At 45.3% G+C, this 20,909-nt stretch overlaps 1 protein-coding gene across 1 annotated transcript in view; it reads right to left on the minus strand.

Moving 5' to 3' along the window:
* Positions 1–20,909, minus strand: part of DGKB (diacylglycerol kinase beta) — a 738,755-nt gene that overhangs the window by 230,070 nt on the left and 487,776 nt on the right. Inside the window, exon 21 of the mRNA XM_073582131.1 lies at positions 16,427–16,517. Within this exon, the coding sequence (XP_073438232.1) occupies positions 16,427–16,517 (91 nt within the window). The remainder of the gene's footprint in view (positions 1–16,426; positions 16,518–20,909) is intronic.

Below are 20,909 nucleotides of genomic sequence, written 5' to 3' on the forward strand. Positions count from 1 at the left end.
AGTTTAAATTCTCCCTGACCACTGGCCGTTCTTGCAATTTGGTGACCTGAACAGAAAGCCGTCTTAGGCCTGGGTCACACATGCGAGAAACTGGCACGAGTCTCGAGTCTCAATACCCGGCACTGCCGCCGGCACTCGGGACCGGAGAGTGCGTCTGCATGTCTTTCTATGCAGCTGAGCGCTCCGGTCCGAGTTCTGGTGGCAATACCGGGTATTGAGACGCGAGACTTGTGCCAGTTTCTCGCAAGTGTGACCCCGGCCTTGCTGTTAAACTAGTGCTGAATTTTATTTAACTTCTTGGGTAAAAAAAAATGGAGATTGTTGGATAAAAATTCTCCTCATGCCTTCTCCGACTTCTATACATTTCAGATAAAAAGATATTAATTTCATAATTAAAAGTAATCTTGTGTAAATACCCTGCAGGCCTCAATGAATCAAACACATACTGTGTGTCAGACTTCCCACTGTCTTCAAGTGGAATGTACTGGATAGATAATTAGATAGTACACATTTTCCAGGCTTATTTGCATGCATATTATATTTTTTGCACACTGACAAGCAGCAGTAACAACAAAAGTCAGATTACCACAGGGAATTCCCACAAAGAAGTCTTCATTCCTTATAATTTACAGCCTAAATTAAAATAATTTGATCTTTGACAAGGATGAAATGTCAGACAGCATGGGGTCTCCTCCAAGCCACGGCCTGTGGATTCTGAAATCTGCCTAATTTATGTCACTCACTTCATAATACATATTTAAGTATTACACAAAAAAGACAATAAATATGCAATCTGGCACCTTTGGTATTTTCCTGCTGTTAATTTATAAAGGTCTGGAGTCCCCAAACCAACTGGAATGATTTCCATCGGTGGCGACGCTCAGGACCAGCGCTGAGAACAAGGTATCGGCTGCTATTTTCACTTAATATTGAGCTCAGCGGGACGTACGGTGCGGCAATTATTCAGCTTGGCGTCAGAACCCCATTGTGACTAGTTAGACTAGCTAGTCTTCGCAATTAACGAGAGGACCTCTAATTAACACCGCGTACGGAGAGTTTGGTTTGCACTTTTGCAGTTGACAGTGAGGTCGGACGGTGACAGGAGTGGGAAGGCAGTGTTGATAGGGTGACAGGGAGATGTTTTTTGAAGCAAGGGTATGCTCACACTGAGTATTTTTCATCAGGATTTTTGGCTGCAGAAAGTAGCCATGTGCATATGGCATCTTCAGGCTAAGTTCACGATGAGCGTTTTTAATTCCTTTTTTTTTTCTGCAGCAAAACGTGATCTCTTGGCAGGAAAGAAGCTGCAGAAAAAAAACACTTTTTTTCATGCTTTTTTTTGTGTTTTTTGTACCGCTTTTGGCATGCTAGATTTGTCTCTTGTGCATGCTGATAAAGTTTAGTATTGAAAAAAAAAGTCCTATTCCAGAAAAAACGCTGCAAAAAATGATACCAGTGGTGACAGCCCCGATAGTTCCAGCCTTAAAGGGCACCAAACACCGCTGATTCCGTCTTGTCTCATATTCTTACACCCCCCCACTCTTTTCACTCGCCATTCCATGGGCGAGGCATCTGGAATACAACTGTGAAGTTTAATTTTAGTTTCAGCGGTTTGCCGCCAAATGAATTGGTCTTGATTATACCGAATGGGGGGCTGGCCAGCCGTGGTTCGCTCGGAGCAACGTAGATTGGAAGGAATAGTGGAGTCTTCTGGCAGGGGCAGGATCGAATCTTCATTCGCCACAACGTTGTCCCCAGGAATCTCAAGACCCGGACCCGTGGCCGTACCTTCAGATGGTCGTTCGAGATCTTCCTCCTCCACTGACACTGGAGGTACATCTTCAGTCATTCTGGGAGGCTCTTCCCTTTGTCTGGGATCTTGAGAAAGGCATGGCTGGAGAATATTCCTATGGAGCACCCGAGTGGGCGCATTCTCTTCTCCTTCTGAAAGAACTTCATACACTGGACCCTTCACACCAACTCGACGCTTCACTCTGTATGGCCTACTCTCCCAACGATTCTCCAGCTTGTCATGGGGACAACACTCGATCGCTCTCCTGAAGATCTGTCCCCCGAAGAGGAAGCTTTTCAACATGTTCCAGCTCCCGTAGCCAGGTCAGCACCAGACGATGCAGGGTCTGAGGCCGGTGGCGATGATCTCGGACCCAGGTTGATACCCCTGTCCATGGGTAGTCTTCACCTGGATCCAGTTCCAGCTCTATGACGTCCTATCCTGCTCGCCCAAACAACAAGGAGTAAGGTGTGTAGCCCGTGGTCTGATGGACTTGATTGTTATATATCCGCACAAGTTCGGAGACATATTCTGGCCACCTAGCCTTTCGGTCATCTTCCAGAGTCCGTAACATTTGAATCAGGGTACGGTTGAATCGTTGGCAGGCCCCGTTTCCCTGAGGATGATATGGTGTGGCATGTGACCTGTTGAACCGGTACATCCGCTGTAATTCGTCCATCACTTTGCCCAAGAAACCCGCTCCCTGATCTGAATAGATCCGCTGTGGACACACGTACACCTGGATGAAGTGTTTGCAGATGGCATACGCAGCTGTCTGATCTCGGGTGGGAGTCACCACCACAAATTTAGTGAAGTGGTCTATCATAACTAGGCAGTGGTCATATCCCTGATGAGCTTGCCCGATCGTTAAGTAATAAACAGTCACTAGTTCCAGAGGAGCAGACGTTACTATCGTCTGCACCGGAGCCCGTTGTTCTGGGGACTTGGCCAACTCACAGGCCCGGCAGCGCCTACAAGCCTCTTCAACTGCTGCTCTCATTCGTGGATGGTAAACTGTTGGAGCCATTGAAATGTTTTCTCAGGGCCGAAGAGAGCCCCTCTCTCATGAGCGTCGTTAGCCAGTGCAGGTAGTACTGTTTCTGGTATCACCACCTGCCAGGAAGCTCCCAGCTCTTCCTGGAGTTGCACCTTCCGCTATATTAGTCCATTTCGCATCTGCAGTCGATCCCACTGCCGGAAGATCTTCAATGCTTCTGGAGTCAAGGCACTTCACTGTTCAGGAATAGGCAGCTCCCTCTTTGTCACCCAGTCCCTAAACAAGGAGAGCTCACGGTCCTCCTGCTGTAACTATACCCATTCGTCTCGGGACCTTCCCAGCGTGGCCACTGCCATCCCAGCGGTCCTTCGGAACCCCTTCTAACGATTCGTCCCTACTCTTCCACGGCAGTGCATGCTGTTATGAATGAGTCACCGAAGGAGGAAAAAACAAAAATACAAGCTAAGTCCAGAAAACCGGAGAGGTTGGTAGCTATCGGATTGCAGACCCCTGATCCTATCCACAACAACTAACAGTAGCCGTGGGGGGTTCCTACGATGCCCTAGACCCCTCGAACACAGCCGGAGAACTAAATAGGCCTAAAGAAAGAAAGGGAAAATCTAAACTGCCCCAGAGCAGACCCCAAAGCAAAAGGCAGCCCCCAACATACAGTGGGGCAAAAAAGTATTTAGTCAGTCAGCAATAGTGCAAGTTCCACCACTTAAAAAGATGAGAGGCGTCTGTAATTTACATCATAGGTAGACCTCAACTATGGGAGACAAACTGAGAAAAAAAAATCCAGAAAATCACATTGTCTGTTTTTTTTTCATTTTATTTGCATATTATGGTGGAAAATAAGTATTTGGTCAGAAACAAAATTTCATCTCAATACTTTGTGATATATCCTTTGTTGGCAATGACAGAGGTCAAACGTTTTCTGTAAGTCTTCACAAGGTTGCCACACACTGTTGTTGGTATGTTGGCCCATTCCTCCATGCAGATCTCCTCTAGAGCAGTGATGTTTTTGGCTTTTCACTTGGCAACACGGACTTTCAACTCCCTCCAAAGGTTTTCTATAGGGTTGAGATCTGGAGACTGGCTAGGCCACTCCAGGACCTTGAAATGCTTCTTACGAAGCCACTCCTTCGTTGCCCTGGCGGTGTGCTTTGGATCATTGTCATGTTGAAAGACTCAGCCACGTTTCATCATCAATGCCCTTGCTGATGGAAGGAGGTTTGCACTCAAAATCTCACGATACATGGCCCCATTCATTCTTTCATGTACCCGGATCAGTCGTCCTGGCCCCTTTGCAGAGAAACAGCCCCAAAGCATGATGTTTCCACCACCATGCTTTACAGTAGGTATGGTGTTTGATGGATGCAACTCAGTATTCTTTTTCCTCCAAACACGACAAGTTGTGTTTCTACCAAACAGTTCCAGTTTGGTTTCATCAGACCATAGGACATTCTCCCAAAACTCCTCTGGATCATCCAAATGCTCTCTAGCAATCTTCAGACGGGCCCGGACATGTACAGGCTTAAGCAGTGGGACACGTCTGGCACTGCAGGATCAGAGTCCATGGTGGCGTAGTGTGTTACTTATGGTAGGCCTTGTTACATTGGTCCCAGCTCTCTGCAGTTCATTCACTAGGTCCCCCCGCGTGGTTCTGGGATTTTTGCTCACCGTTCTTGTGATCATTCTGACCCCACGGGATGGGATTTTGCGTGGAGCACCAGATCGAGGGAGATTATCAGTGGTCTTGTATGTCTTCCATTTTCTAATTATTGCTCCCACAGTTGATTTCTTCACTCCAAGCTGGTTGGCTATTGCAGATTCAGTCTTCCCAGCCTGGTGCAGGGCTACAATTTTGTTTCTGGTGTCCTTTGACAGCTCTTTGGTCTTCACCATAGTGGAGTTTGGAGTCAGACTGTTTGAGGGTGTGCACAGGTGTCTTTTTATACTGATAACAAGTTTAAACAGGTGCCATTACTACAGGTAATGAGTGGAGGAAAGAGGAGACTCTTAAAGAAGAAGTTACAGGTCTGTGAGAGCCAGAACTCTTGATTGCTTGTTTCTGACCAAATACTTATTTTCCACCATAATATGCAAATAAAATGAAAAAAAAACAGACAATGTGATTTTCTGGATTTTTTTTTCTCAGTTTGTCTCCCATAGTTGAGGTCTACCTATGATGTAAATTACAGACGCCTCTCATCTTTTTAAGTGGTGGAACTTGCACTATTGCTGACTGACTAAATACTTTTTTGCCCCACTGTATAATGACGGTGAAGCAAGATGAAAACACTAACACAGATAGAAAGATAGGTTGAGCAAACGATGGGGCCCAAGCTAACTAAAAAGGACAGGATAGAAAAGCTGCTGTCTGCAATCCATAAAAAACCCTACCAAAAAATATCCCAACCGTCTGATAGGAAAAACAGGCCCTGAAGTCGCTAGGACTTCAAAAAGACTATATCAGCACTCAGGTAAATTCTGAAGACAGAGCAAAGAGACAAACTGATCAGAGACAAAAATGGAACTCAGCACACCCCCGAACGGGGATGGCTGAACTCCAAAAAACAAGGTAAACAAAACAAAACTAATAGGTTCAATAGCAGAGCAAAAACTTATCTTTGGGAAGCAGGAATCAGACTGGTCTCCAAGAATCGAGCAGAGAAATCACCAGCGACTCAGAAGGGCGTCGGCTGCCTTATATCCAGTCAGAATTTCCTGTTACCCAGTCATCATCAACCAGATCAGGTGTTTGGTAATCAGCCTCACTACCTTCCTTCACCAGAAGAGGGAGTTCATCAGACATCGACGGTGAAGGGGAAAATGAACTCACAACAGCATGCTTTGCTCGAGACAGGGCATCAGCATGCGTGTTCTCTGGCCCTCTCCTGTAGATTATCCAGTACCAGAACTTTGCCATCCTGGCCACCCATTGTTGTTCTAAGGCATATAGCTTGGCGTGCTCCAGGTGTGCCAACGGATTGTTACCAGTACGTACCAGCACCTCTGAACCAGACAGGTATTCTGCGAATCTCTCCGTCATAGCCCACACCAACGCCAGCAACTCCAGCTTGAAGGAGCTGTAGATGTCCGGGTTGCACTCAGAATCATGAATGGACCGACTGGCATAGGTGATCACCCTCTCTTTCCCATCCTGCACCTGCGACAACACAGCTCCAAGTTCGTGTAAGCTGCCGTCAGTGTGGAGAATGAACGGTAAAGAGAAGTCCGCATAGGCCAGTATCGGAGCCTCGGTTAATGCTTTTTTCAGCTCACAGAACGCCTTCTCCTGTCTTTCTTCCCAGTGACTGGATCTACCTTTGGCATTCGGGGGCACCCCTTTCAGGAGTTCGAGTAACGGTGGTATCACCCGAGTGAAGTTCTTCACAAAATGTCGGTAGTATCCTGTTAGACCTAGGAATGCATAGACATCCTTCACGCTTTCTGGAAACGGCCAGTCTCTGATCACCGCAATCTTCTCTTGTGATGGTTGCACTCCCTCAGCAGAAACGATATGCCCCAGGTACTTGATCTGAGTCCGGAACAGGTGGCACTTCTGAGGTTTCACTTTTAGCCCGTACTGCTGCAGACGGCTCAATACCTGCTCCAGTCTTTGTAAATGGTCTTCAAACGTAGCAGCGTATACAATGATGTAATCCAAGCAGATCAAGGTGTCCTCAAAATTCAGGTCACCTAGACACCCCTCCATCAGCCGCTGGAACCTACCGGGGCATTGACTAATCCAATTGGCATTCGGTTAAATTCAAAAAGGTCCATGGGAAGTATGAAGGTCATCTTCACCCGGTTCTTTTCGGACTTGTGCACTTGCCAATTGCCACTGTCGAGGTTCAGCATGGAAAAGAATTTGGCCTTGCCCAATGTAGACAGAAACTCTTCGATTCGGGCAGGGGATATGAGTCGCGTACTGTGCAGGCACTAAGCTTATGGTAGTCCACACAGAACCTCAGGGTTCCATCTTTTCTCCGTACTAACACACTAGGGGAGGGGCCGCCCATGGGCTTTGGCTTTCTCTGATGACAGTCGCCTGCAGCATCTGACCGAGCATCTCTCTCACTGAGTATAACTGAGGGGGAATCGGCCGGTAACGTTTTCGAATGGGTGCAGTCTCTCCCGTCGGAATTTCATAGGTAATTGCTGTAGTGCAGCCGAAGTCATCTTCATGATTTGAAAAGACGGATCAGTAACGCCCCAGCAATGCCTCCACCTGATGTACCTGAGTGGGGGTGAGCTCGGACAGTGCAGCACGCATTTGCTCCAGGACACGCCAACCCTCTTGGATGTACTGCGGTTTGGCTGACGGAGAGGTAGTGACTTTCACCGACCATGGATCTTCTGGACTTACTGCTAGTTGTATGTCCTGGGGCAGTACGACTTCCTCAGGCATGACCACCACTCGGGCTACTTCACTTCTACGGGGAACAACAATTTCTTGATGGGTGAGGTTCACACAGCGCACCAACTTGGTTCCCTCTCACGCCACGGCCAGTGTCTGGGCCACTAGTAATCCGGCAGCCAGTTGCTGCACTACTGGGTGTTCCAATTGAACTTCCAACCCTTCCAGCGGGGCATGGGCTCATACGGGCAGAGTTAGCACAGTCTGCCCTGGCAGTAGAATGAGTTGCGTGGATGCCGGTACCACCACCTTTCCCAGCGTTTCACCCTGACTGGAGACATCCTGCACGTGGGCTATACGTATCAGCTGCTGAAACACTCGAAGCTGGGGGTATGCGGACTCCACTGACTCAAAGACAAATGTGAAGGTTCATCACTCAGCAACTTTCCAAACTCTTTCAAAATATTAATTCCTAAGGTCACAGTATGGCCGTGACCAGCCTCTCCCCGAGTCAATACGATCCCTCTCCATCCGAGATCTCTCCCACACAGGGATACCTGCATTCAGACCACCCCTGCGACTGGGATGGGCAGGTGATTCGCGGCCGTCAATTTCATGCCCGGGCCCCATTCAGGCCTCAGGGTTTCCGGGAAGTGCTGTTGGAAACATGCTTCTGACATTGTGGTCACCAAACAGCGTACTGCCCACACCAGTGGACATGTTGTTACTAGATCTGTGGGACTTCCACTATTTCCTTTCCATTCTGGCTCTGGGCTGCGTCCCCCAAGCTCGGAGCCCTTTAGTTTATTGGGCGGCGTGGATGGGGCCCAACCAGTCGCTGACAGTCTCTGGTCAGATGTCCTATTTCTCCACAGTTGTAGCACGCAAAAGACCTCTGCCGATGGGTCCTTCAGTCCTCATTAAGAGCATTTGTCCCACCCTGACTTCCGGCGGTTTACGGGCTAGTTTCCGCTTTCTCTTTCTTCATCTGGGCCAGCGCTCCTTGAATATTCACTAGCTCTCATCACATCTTTACGGCTCATTAAGGTTCGACTGCCGACTGAACTGCGAGTTCACTACTCTGGACCTTCCCTACCGGGACCGTCACCCCCTGCTCCTTTTCACGTGAGAGGGCTTCTCTTCCTATGTCAGCAAAAGTGATACGAGGGTCTACCCGCACCTGCTCCCTCAACGTCTTCTTGGTCAGGATGTCACGTAGTCCGGTCATCAACAAGTAATGCAGCATCACATCCGTTGGCCCTATCCCCATCCCATCTTTTCTAACAATAGCAGTGTGGAGTTCTTGTAGGGCATTCATGTATTGTGTGACCATCTCCCCCTCTCTTTGCATATGGCTAAACAAGTGGGTCCTAAGTTCCCCTACGTCAGTGGGGTCCCCTTGAGTCGCCTCCAATATCTGGAGTACTTTAGCAAATGTATCACAGTCCCGGGGGGTATGCAACATCACAGAATCTCGGGCCTCTCCGTCTAGAGCCATAATGGCCACTTCAGCCTCGAGTGCAGGGGTCATGGGGTGCAGTCTCATCATACCCCTCATGTGCTCCGTCCAGCTCTACAACATAGTATTACACCCTGTAAACTTTGACAAATTGCTCAACATGGCCCCCAGAAAAATGATGGTTCTGGGCCCCACCGCCTGTTCTGCTGTCTCCATGCTACCAGACTGCATCATGCCAACTACGCCAAAATGTAAGAGGAGGAAGCAAATCGTCTGATGCAGTGAGTAACCGGAAACAGAGAAGGGTTAACAGTTTTTACTAAACAGTTTTTCACAGCAATACCCCTTGCAGGGAGGCAATGAAAAAGGATAACAAGAACATGCGAAATAAACAGTGAACTTATCGGTTGAAGTTCTGGCAGGGGAAAGGCTGGAATATCTCTCAGCGATGTCGCAAATGGCACACAAAGTCTCTGGCTCTGTTCAACAGGACGGAATAGCACTGTCGCCCGACAGTGCCGAAGGATTCAGTCCTCTGTCTTTGATGCACTTTAACGTGGAAACAATCCTCTGGATGAATGTCCCAGGAATGGCGTCGGGCACAGGTCGCAAGCACGTGTACTACCCACAACAGTTCGCGGTCTCTCTCTAGGCTGTGCCAACGGTATCCCAGGAGAAACAACAGTATCCAATGGTTTGCTCACGGATGGTAACTCAATAGCGTCAGGAGTAATCTCTAAGTCAGCACATGGAGGTCTGGAAGCAGGGGAGTCGTCAGTAGGAGCTGCGGAGAGGGAGTCAACCATCTCCTGTTGCCTTCCCGCCAAGTCTGTCTTGTTCCCGAGCCCCCTTAAGTACCCTGCGCCCACTGCTGTCTGACCAGATGGTTTCTCCCTCCCAGGGGAAATCTCCCCCACTAGCAGTGGTGACAGCCCCTATAGTTCCAGCCTTAAAGGGCACCGCACACCGCTGATTCCGTCTTGTCTCATCTTCTTATAAATGCACAATGCATATGAACCTCAAAAGAAACCTATAAGAAAGGCCACGTCAGGGAACCTAGTGAAGAAGCCTTCTTCAGCACAACAAACAACATTCAAAGTGATTGCACTGTCAAGAGAATAACATTAGCAAATTAGCAACCAGGAGGACATCAATCAAAGATAGAAAGAATACACAAAGGAACTACACTGCTCAAAAAAGTAAAGGGAACACTTAAACAACAGAATATAACTCCAAGTAAATCAAACTTCTGTGAAATCAAACTGTCCACTTAGGAAACATCACTGTTTGACAATCAATTTCACATGTTGTTGTGCAAATGGAATAGACAACAGATGGAAATTATTGGCAATTACGGTATCAAGACACCCACAATAAAGGAGTGGTTCTGCAGGTGGGGACCACAGACCACATCTCAGTACCAATGCCTTCTGGCAGATGTTTTGGTCACTTTTGAATGTTGGTTGTGCTTTCACTTTTTGAGCAGTGTATATGCCAGCAACACCAGCACTGACCATCAAGAGAAGCTTTGGGGCCAAGAGGAGCCAGAACCAGATGACCTATTGGAAAGTGCAGATAAATGCATCTACCAAAAACCAACCACTTACCACTGGTGGTAACCCCTACAGAGCTCCTTAAAAAAGTCATAAGAGACGCCCTGACAGCACTATGTCAGAGGTCTCAAGAACCTACACATGGCCAAACGACTGGAAAAGATCAGTTTCTACTCCCCTCCCACTGCCAAAGAAAGATGATGCCAAATACAATGATAACTTTAAACAAATCACTTTGATCTTCCAGACCAGCAAGGTGCCTCTAAAGCTCATTCAGAAGTGTTTGAGCAATATCCTTCATAGAGAACTTCCTGACGCCCAAGCTGGATTCCATAGAGGCAGAAGGACCCGTCATCACATTGCAAATTTGTTGAATCACAGAAAAATTAGGGACTACCAGAAGAAGCTCTACTGTAATATACTAAGGCTTTTGACTTTGTTGAGCACGATGAGCTTTGGGAAGCACTGAGTGAGGTAGGAGAGCCGATGAACATGATTAGTGTCACAGCTCCATCAAAACCTGCTCCTGCGACGTCTGATTTTGTCGAAAGCGCCGCCATATTCACTCTGAGTCAGAATCAGAAGCTATAGATGGCAGGCTGTGTCCTGCCACTAAGGGTTGTATAGCTTGTCTCTGCAGTGCTTTCTAGTCTGACAGAATGGGTGTATGTTGTCACGCTGGACTTATTAACTGCTTACCTCAGCCTCTTGGAAAGCAACAAACCCTACTAAAGCTTCCAGCTTACTACTGGAAGCTGCCAGATATAGCTTTGTGCTTCCTGGTTAGGTGTGTGCTGTTCCGTCTAAAGTTAAGTTTATATGGTTTCATAGATTGTGTCATTTTCCATGCTGTGTAGTCTTGCATTTGGTCTGCTGTCACCTGCTGTCCTTTTTCTGTATGGCAGCCTGCAGCTAAATAATTCTAGCACATGCCTTCCACTTCCGGGTCAGTTCACTCCTTCTCTTCCTGTTAGCTGCCATTCTTAGTTTCATTTTCACCTAGGAGAGACTCGCCTGTACGGGCTGTGAAAGGCATCAGTTTTTTGGCCAATTTGCTGAATCAACTCGCTACCACCTTGCTGTACCACCTTGGTTGCTACACCTGCATTTCTGAGAAGTACTGCATTACCAATCATACGCTGTATGTCCAGATTTCCAATAAACAAGTCTGGACTTCACAATCCTTGGTGTGTATAATCTCTCCGAACACTGAAGAGCAACAATGGTCCTGTCTGCTCTGCATTGAGGAATCGGAAGGTAGGAATCTCTCCCAGCCCCAATCAACTACACCTCCATTTGCCTCATTTGGGGACAGAACAAGGTGTGCGTCTTCTGCTCCTGTTTCGTTTTAGTGTTTTCCTGATTTGACCTAGGCTTATGTCTCAGACTATTCTAACAGATCCTGGTTTTGTCCTTCATGTGACCTCTCTGCTCTGATCCTGCTTGGCAATCATTCCTACCTCTGGACAGCAGCCCTTCAATGGTAGCGTTACGTTGGGTCCTGTAATAAAACAAAATCTCTGTACAGGGGTTAAAGGTTATTGGGATTTTTCTGGAATCTGCCCAGTCTGTATGAGGCAGCCTTTTGAGCCTTTTGCCTCATGCAGATGCCACAATTAGGTTGTCAGGTCCCTGTATGATATTTAAGAAGCTACAGTCCAAGCATAGTATGGAGACACAGAATGCTTCAAGCTCAAAAAGGACATAAGATAAGGAGACATCCATTCTCCTTTACTTTTCAACTGCTATGCAGAAATAACCATGAGGAAGCTGGACTTGGATGATTCGAGTGTCAGAGTCAAAATATGCGGAAGAACCATCAACAATGTGAGATATAAAATTGATACCACCCTACTGGCAGAGAGGCAGAAGGTCCTGAAGAAACTGAAGAGAAGTTAAAAGAAGAAAGCGAGAAGATGGGACTTTATGAGAACATCAAGAATCCAAAATCATGACTACCATGACTGCATTGCTTATCCTGTAACGATCCTAAGCTACATCCTGTATTATACTCCAGAGCTGCACTCACTATTCTGCTGGTGCAGTCACTGTGCACATACATTACATTACTGATCCTGAGTTACATTCTGTATTATACTCCAGAGCTGCATTCACTATTCTGCTGGTGCAGTCACTGTGTACATACATTACATTACTGATCCTGAGTTACATCCTGTATTATACTCCAGAGCTGCACTCACTATTCTGCTGGTGCAGTCATTGTGTACATACATTACATTACTGATCCTGAGTTACATTCTGTATTATACTCCAGAGCTGCATTCACTATTCTGCTGGTGCAGTCACTGTGTACATACATTACATTACTGATTCTGAGTTACATCCTGTATTATACTCCAGAGCTGCACTCACTATTCTGCTGGTGCAGTCATTGTGTACATACATTACATTACTGATCCTGAGTTACATTCTGTATTATACTCCAGAGCTGCATTCACTATTCTGCTGGTGCAGTCACTGTGTACATACATTACATTACTGATCCTGAGTTACATCCTGTATTATACCCCAGAGCTGCACTCACTATTCTGCTGGTGCAGTCACTGTGTGCATACATTACTGATCCTGAGTTACATCCTGTATTATACCCCAGAGCTGCACTCACTATTCTGCTGGTGCAGTCACTGTGTACATACATTACATTACTGATCCTGAGTTACTTCCTGTATTATACTCCAGAGCTGCACTCACTTTTCTGCTGGTGCAGTCACTGTGTACATACATTACATTACTGATCCTGAGTTACATCCTGCATTATACTCCAGAGCTGCACTCACTATTCTGCTGGTGCAGTCACTGTGTACATACATTACTGATCCTGAGTTACATCCTGTATTATACTCCAGAGCTGCACTCAATTTTCTGCTGGTGCAGTCACTGTGTACATACATTACATTACTGATCCTGAGTTACATCTTGTATCATACCCCAGAGCTGCACTCACTATTCTGCTGGTGCAGTCACTGTGTACATACATTACATTACTGATCCTGAGTTACATCTTGTATCATACCCCAGAGCTGCACTCACTTTTCTGCTGGTGCAGTCACTGTGTACATACATTACATTACTGATCCTGAGTTACATCTTGTATCATACCCCAGAGCTGCACTCACTATTCTGCTGGTACAGTCGCTGTGAACATACATTACTTTACTGATCCTGAGTTACATCTTGTATCATACCCCAGAGCTGCGCTCACTTTTCTGCTGGTGCAGTCACTGTGTACATACATTACATTACTGATCCTGAGTTACATCTTGTATCATACCCCAGAGCTGCACTCACTATTCTGCTGGTGCAGTCACTGTGTACATACATTACATTACTGATCTTGAGTTACATCTTGTATCATACCCCAGAGCTGCACTCACTATTCTGCTGGTGCAGTCACTGTGTACATACATTACATTACTGATCCTGAGTTACCTCCTGTATTATACACCAGAGCTGCACTCACTATTCTGCTGGTGCAGTCACTGTGTACATACATTAATAATAATAATAATAATAATCTTTATTTATATAGCGCCAACATATTCCGCAGCGCTTTACAGTTGAACAGTTTCAAACACAACAGTCATAAGTAACAACGTTAACAATACAATAATTAAAGCGAAATAAGACGACCCTGCTCGTGGAGCTTACAATCTACAATGAGGTGGGGGGGATACAAAGCACAGGTTTGTATTTACAATGATGTATTTACAATGACGGTCCAGCCATCTTCAGGGGGTGGGGGTTAGATGGAGATAGCGAATGGGCTACACACACACAAACATGACTTTGATTACTGAATGTGATAGGCCGCTCTGAACAAATGTGTTTTGAGCGAGCGCCTAAAACTATGCAAATTGTGGATGGTCCTAATATTTTGGGGTAGAGCATTCCAGAGGATTGGCGCAGCACGGGAGAAGTCTTGGAGTCGGGAGTGGGAGGTACGGATTAGGGCAGAGGTTAGTCGAAAGTCATTTGCAGAGCGCAGCGGTCGGTTAGGCCGATAGACAGAAATGAGGGAGGAGATGTAAGGGGGTGCCGCACTGTGGAGAGCTTTGTGGGTGAGAACAAGTACTTTGAATTGTACCCTGTAATGAATTGGCAGCCAGTGTAACGACTGGCGAAGAGCGGACGCGTCTGAGAAAATATTAGCCAGATGGACAACCCTGGCTGCTGCATTAAGGATAGACTGGAGAGGGGAGAGTCGAGTGAGAGGGAGGCCAATTAATAGAGCATTACAGTAGTCTAGGCGGGAGTGGATCAGGGCGACAGTGAGAGTTTTTGTTGTTTCCATGGTGAGAAAAGGGCGGATTCTAGAGATGTTCTTTAGGTGTAAGCGGCATGAGCGGGCAAGAGATTGTATATGGGAGGTGAAGGAGAGATCGGAGTCGAACATAACACCCAGACAGCGCACCTGCTGTCGGGGTGTTATTATGGTGCCACCCACAGAGAGGGAAATGTCAGATTTAGGGAGGTTAGTAGATGGTGGGAGCAGAAGAAGTTCAGTTTTGGAGAGGTTGAGTTTCAGATAGAGAGCAGACATGATGTTGGAGACTGCAGACAGACAGTCAGTGGCGTTCTGTAGTACAGCGGAGGTAAGGTCAGGGGATGATGTGTACAGTTGTGTGTCATCAGCATAAAGATGGTACTGAAAGCCAAATCTGCTGATGGTCTGTCCAATTGGGGCTGTATAGAGAGAGAAGAGAAGGGGGCCAAGGACTGAGCCCTGAGGTACCCCAACAGCAAGAGGAAGAGGAGATGAAGTGGAGCCAGAAAACAGAACACTGAAGGAGCGGTCGGAAAGATAGGAGGAGAACCAGGAAAGAGCAGTGTCCTTAATGCCTAGTGACTGGAGCCTAGAGAGTAGGAGAGGATGGTCAACAGTGTCGAAAGCTGCAGAAAGGTCGAGAAGAATGAGCAGAGAATGGTCACCATTACGTTTTGCTGTCAGAAGGTCATTGGTCACTTTGATGAGTGCAGTTTCTGTCGAATGTAGGGGGCGGAAGCCGGACTGTGAAGGGTCTAGGAGGGAGTGAGTGGAGAGGTAACGGGTAAGGCGTGAGTATATCAGGCGCTCCAAGAGTTTAGAGATGAAGGGGAGATTGGAGACTGGTCTGTAGTTGTTTGTGCAGGATGGGTCAAGGGTGGGTTTCTTTAGTAATGGAGTAATGATAGAGTGTTTGAAGGAGGAGGGGAAAATGCCAGAGGAGAGGGAGAGATTAAAGATTGTAGTTAGGTGAGTTGTGACGACTGGGGAGAGAGACTGGAGGAGATGTGAGGGAATGGGGTCGGTTGTGCATGTAGTTGGACGAGAAGAGGAGAGGAGCCTGGAGACTTCTTCTTCTGTGATGGGAGCAAATGTGGAGAGTGAGCCAGGGGAAATGCAGGGAGGGATGGGAGTCACTGAACTTGGTGATTGGGAGCGGATTTCCTGACGGATATTGTCTATTTTCTCTATAAAGTGGGAGGCCAGGTCATCAGCGCAAATGTCTGTGATAGGGGCTTGTGCTTTTGGCCTGAGGAGGGAGTGAAAGGTGTCAAAAAGTTTCTTGGGGTTGTTGGATAGTGAGGAGATCAGGGTGGTGAAGTAGGTCTGTTTGGCGAGGTGAAGGGCAGAGTTATATGTCCTTAACATAAATTTGAAGTGTATGAAGTCTTCTGGTGTGTGTGTTTTCCTCCATAAGCGTTCAGCACACCTAGAGCATCGCTGGAGAAATCGGGTTTGCGATGTGAGCCAGGGCTGTTTCACTCTGTGTTTGGAGGTTCTGAGGGTGAGGGGAGCTACTTGGTCAAGGGTGCTTCTAAGAGTGTCATTGAAGTGATGTACAGCCAGATCAGGACAGGACAAAGAAGAGATTGGGGACAATGATGAGTGTAGGGAGTCTGAAAGTGTATGAGGGTTAATGGCTTGTAGATTTCTGACTGAATGGTAGGTAGGAGGGTGCTGGGGTGAGCGAGGATTTGTGAGTGTAAAGGAGAGAATGTTGTGGTCAGAGAGGGGAAGCGGTGAGTTACATTACTGATCCTGAGTTACATCCTGTATTATACTCCAGAGCTGCACTCACTATTCTGCTGGTGCAGTCACTGTGTATACATTACATTACAGATCCTGAGTTACATCCTGTATTATACTCCAGAGCAGCACTCACTATTCTGCTGGTGCAGTCACTGTGTTTTTATACAGTTTCACCATAGTCCGTCATGTCACTTGATATGATAAGAAATATAATTTCTCACTTACTTCTATTTCAATTGCTTCATGAAGCTTTTTGCAGGTAGCAGAGAACGTTTCAGATGTGCCAAATTCAAAATACCAAAATTTATTCTTCATTCTGAAAGATAAAAGATAATATAGTTTGGTTTATCTCGGGGGAACTTTATACCTTGGGTTTTCTTTTCATCTTCCTCACGTTTGTGATGTCAATCTTTGCGGTGATGTTTAGTACAGATACAATCAGTGACATTTATTGCGATGTTCTGCGCAGGTTTTCTTCCCTTCGTGTCTCGTTCCACCTGCATTAATTTGCCAATCTTCATTATCATCAAGTGAAGGAGGGTTAGTTACGTGCAGTGCATCGGCCTGTGGGGCTTAGGCTTTTCCTGCCTCCTCCTGACATTGGTGCATTAAAACTGAAAAACACAAAGCAAGCTTCCGCGGGCAATCAGATGATCGCCATGGATCTTACTGGTGACAAAGATGTCAACAGCAGCTGTAAGTTAATGGTAGTTTTACATGGTGCTCACTTTTGCAAATTGTTGACAATGTATTACAAGGCTGCATTAAGTCCTCCAGAGCTGAAGTCACTTTGCTCCAATATAACGGGTCTCGAGTTCCCTCTTTGATGTCTGTATGCCCAAACATGCCATAATGGGAGGACCTTCATAAATGATTTCATTGGGATGCCCCAGAGCAGAAAATATTGAATATCGATATATATCATATAGAATCTTTACAAGCTATGGACGCCTTCGGGGGCTCTGATTTTACATTAATGCATTTATATTTGGCTAAAAATAATTTTTGTAAGTGGACCCCATTAAAAATTTGGCACCATTTGCCTAATATAGCCTTTGCTTTGCATTAGCTTTTTTTGGATGCAGAATGAGTTGACGTAGCATCTGTCAGCGAGATCATAATGGCAGGAAAGTTTATCACTCTGAAGAGGGTTTCAGCTGTGCAGCACTGAGAAGAAACAGGGTGCTGCTGGGAATTTACTTTTATCTGATAAGAATAGGACCACCCATTCAGCTCTGTGAAACTGGTTGCACAATGAGGCAGGAGATACAAAAAAAAGACACAAAAGTCCAAGAATGAAACTTTATGTTGGGCTTGTACTGAGCTTTGTAAAGAAAAACTATTTCCATTGTGGGAATAACCCATTTCTGAAGCATAATAATAATACTGGCTACTCATAAATAAAGATATTAATGCCACAAAAATAGGCTTCCCCCTGTTCATTTCAACCAGCGGACACCCGACTATTTTATTATAGCCTTTCATAGGGTCGCCATGAGCCGCACTTCAGTGCTCAGGGATAGTATGGAAACTACTTATGCATAAGAAGCACCAGTGTGCGTTTGGAAAACTGGACATAGTTCATGGCCGGGCATGAATGGGCCTCTTTATTAACTTATGCTTACTACTAAGTTTGCTGCGGCATGAAGAAAGTAAACACAGCTATGGTTCACTGAGAGAGCGAGGGCTCCGAGAATGAGCACTCCTGGGCTCTAGCACCACACAGGGCTTATTAATGATGGCTAAATCAGTTTAATATAAGTAACAAGAGCATCAGAAATGGTACGATGATCATGCTACATTAAAAATGTAAAGAAAAAAGTAATTAAAAGTTAATTTCAGTCATAATTTCGGTCGGGTGTCCCAGGACCAGTTGCTCCTTCCCTGTCCCTAACGCTAGGGGCGTCCTAGCTTGCCCTGTTCCCCAGATTACTTCTGAAGGTGAAGATGCCGGGGCCACCAACCTTGCCGTAGCTCCTGAATTAGCCCTATGTCTATACTCTTTCCTCATCCATGGAAGAGGGGAGTAGTAGTGTACCGTAATACACCAAGCAGACTTACAAGGTAATAAGAACAAGGGTAATAACAAAAAATACCAAACATACAAATATACACACGCAAATAACAGAGGCACCAGAGAGTGGAGGATGGGGTTAAACCAAAGTAGGAGAAGAAAGGAAATTATTACACACTCAAAACCTAGCAACAGTCTCAGATAAATCCATCAAATGCCTTCTCAGACAACAACCACAAATCACCAGCTATGCAGCATAAGCTAGCTCTGACAATGAGTGCTAGCCAGGGCCCATATTATATAGGAGATGGGAGTGGCTAACAGTGAACAGCTGAGAGCCTTAATGCAGGAAAGCTTCCAGGAGCTCTCAACAGAGCCGATTAACCCCTCAACCGCTTCTAATCAGTGCAGAAGTAGGAGAAATCAGACGCTGCGGTCTTCTGCCTCCAGTCGTGGTAAACCCGTGACAATTTGTTTGTTTTTTCATTATTTGTAAAGAATGTCAAGCTTCTATTGAAGGGTATGGGCACCTTCAAGGGCAATTTTTTTTTTTTACTCAAATGCATGTATTTTGGCTGAAAAATTTTGCAACTAGTTTTCATGAAAAAAAATTACACTTTTTGGCTCCTAGGGTTGTTTCTTTAGTTAAATCAACTAAGAATCCATCAGTGAGCATCCTCATTTACTTGTCCTGTGATGACCTCCCATCAACGCATCAAAGGAGAGTTGACTTTCATGCAGTCATAAATCAGGTCATAGGTGCTCACTAAAAGACCTGTTAAAAAGTCACAATGCCCCATCATAACGAGCTCTCTAACCGATTCTAAGTCAACTCATTTTGCAGCCAGCAAAAGACAGGGAAAATTTTTAATAAAACCCAATGCAAAAATTATTTTTAGCCCAAAATGCATGCATATAGTTATATTTAATTTTATTTCTATCGCGCCGACATATTCCGCAGCACTTTACATTTCAGAGGGGATTTGTACAGACAATAGACATTACAGCATAACAATAATCACAAAGATCATAACAGATACCAAGAGGAATGAGGGCCCTGCTCGCAAGCTTACAGTCTATGAGGAAAGAGGTAGACATGAAAGGTGGGTGGTAACAATTTCTTTCATTGTGAGAAGGGAGGCAGAGAAGCTCACAGTAGAGTACGGATATCTGATAGACCTGTCGATCAAAACAGCTACTCCGAGTGCATGAGCTAGGCAGTCAAAACAGCCCTTTCAGCACAGCAAAAAAAAGAGAAAAGGAAGCAAAATAAGAAAATGTAGCATATTACAAAGATTCATCATTTTGCAAACACTGATCGACAATTGGAAAAAAAGTTAACTTACTCTTAAAGAAAAGCAAATAAAAGAAGCAAAAAGCAAGTAAAGACCTGACAGCAGTAATCTGGGATGTGAATGAAGATCATCCACTTGAGTTCACCGCTTTATTCCTGACTTTGCCACTCAATTAGAAAGGCAAAAATAGAAATACTGATCTGAACATTGATGTAAGTGCAGAGGTTTTGGGAACTCAGGTAAATTCTTTCTTTAAATTAATAATTCCCCCAAAACAGATTGTTATAATATTGGGCCACTAATTATTTACTGTGACCTGTTAGTTATAGAAAAATCTTCTGGCCCTTTTATGACGTCTTGATAAATCTATTCTATTCTTTAACCCTTTAATGACCAGGGAATTTTTCATTTTGGCGCTTTTATTTTTCCCTCCCCTTCAAAGGGAATTCAAAGGTGAAAGGATGGAAAAAAAAACCCCTACAATTCTGCCACTGTTTTTTGGGTTTTGTTTTTGCATAGCATTCATAGTGCAGCAAAAATTGACCTGGAAAACATTATTGTCCATGTCAGTACAATTACGGCAATATCATTTATCAATATTTTTTTTATACTCCAGTGAGGAAAAAAAAAATTCTGAATATTGTAGAAAAAAATGTTTTGCTCTCCTGTCGACATTTTCCGACATGGGTAACATTTTTATATTATCAAATTTTGGCAAATTCGCTCATATCTAACCGCTTCCTGTGCCTCCCTAAAGTATTTCCTCTAGGGCTTGCATCATAAACAAGCCCACCCATGAGGTGACTACATGCAGTACGTGGAAATTTAAAAGGAAGAAACACTGGAAGCACTTTTTTTTTTACCAAAGTTTCAGAAAGATTTGGCAACACCCAAGTGACCTCCCAACTTTTTCCCGACTCCAATGTGTCACCCCTATTTCTGGGAACTTCTTGGATTTTCCATGAGACTTATAAAGCATGATAACAATGGAAAGATGTATACCTAAAAATACTAGAGTGACAGATCAGCTATGCCAAGGTGCAGTGTGAACTTATCCTAATAGTACCCAAATATTATATTAATACCGCTAGACAGAATGGTATTCACCCCCAAAAAAGTTTAGTTCAGGTAACTTGTGGTGGTGGTAAATGATGGTCATCTGAGGCCTTTTGCCCTTGATATAATCTGGAAAAATCCAAGAGTTGAGAACATTTCTGTATCTACAGTGGAACTCTGGTGTGCTTCAGATGTTGATTTGATGGATCTCTCCACATTGAAGCAATATTTAAATTATTAAATTATTTTGAGCAGTTTGGGGAATTGTTGCATACCCAGTGAAGTTGGTTAGCTGGATTTGTCACAGAGTCCAAAGCAAAAACAACTCAACAACATACCAGGG

The sequence above is a fragment of the Dendrobates tinctorius genome, unplaced genomic scaffold (assembly GCF_039654945.1).
Source record: "Dendrobates tinctorius isolate UK_male_01 unplaced genomic scaffold, ASM3965494v1 ptg000070l, whole genome shotgun sequence".
Classification (NCBI taxonomy): domain Eukaryota; kingdom Metazoa; phylum Chordata; class Amphibia; order Anura; family Dendrobatidae; genus Dendrobates; species Dendrobates tinctorius.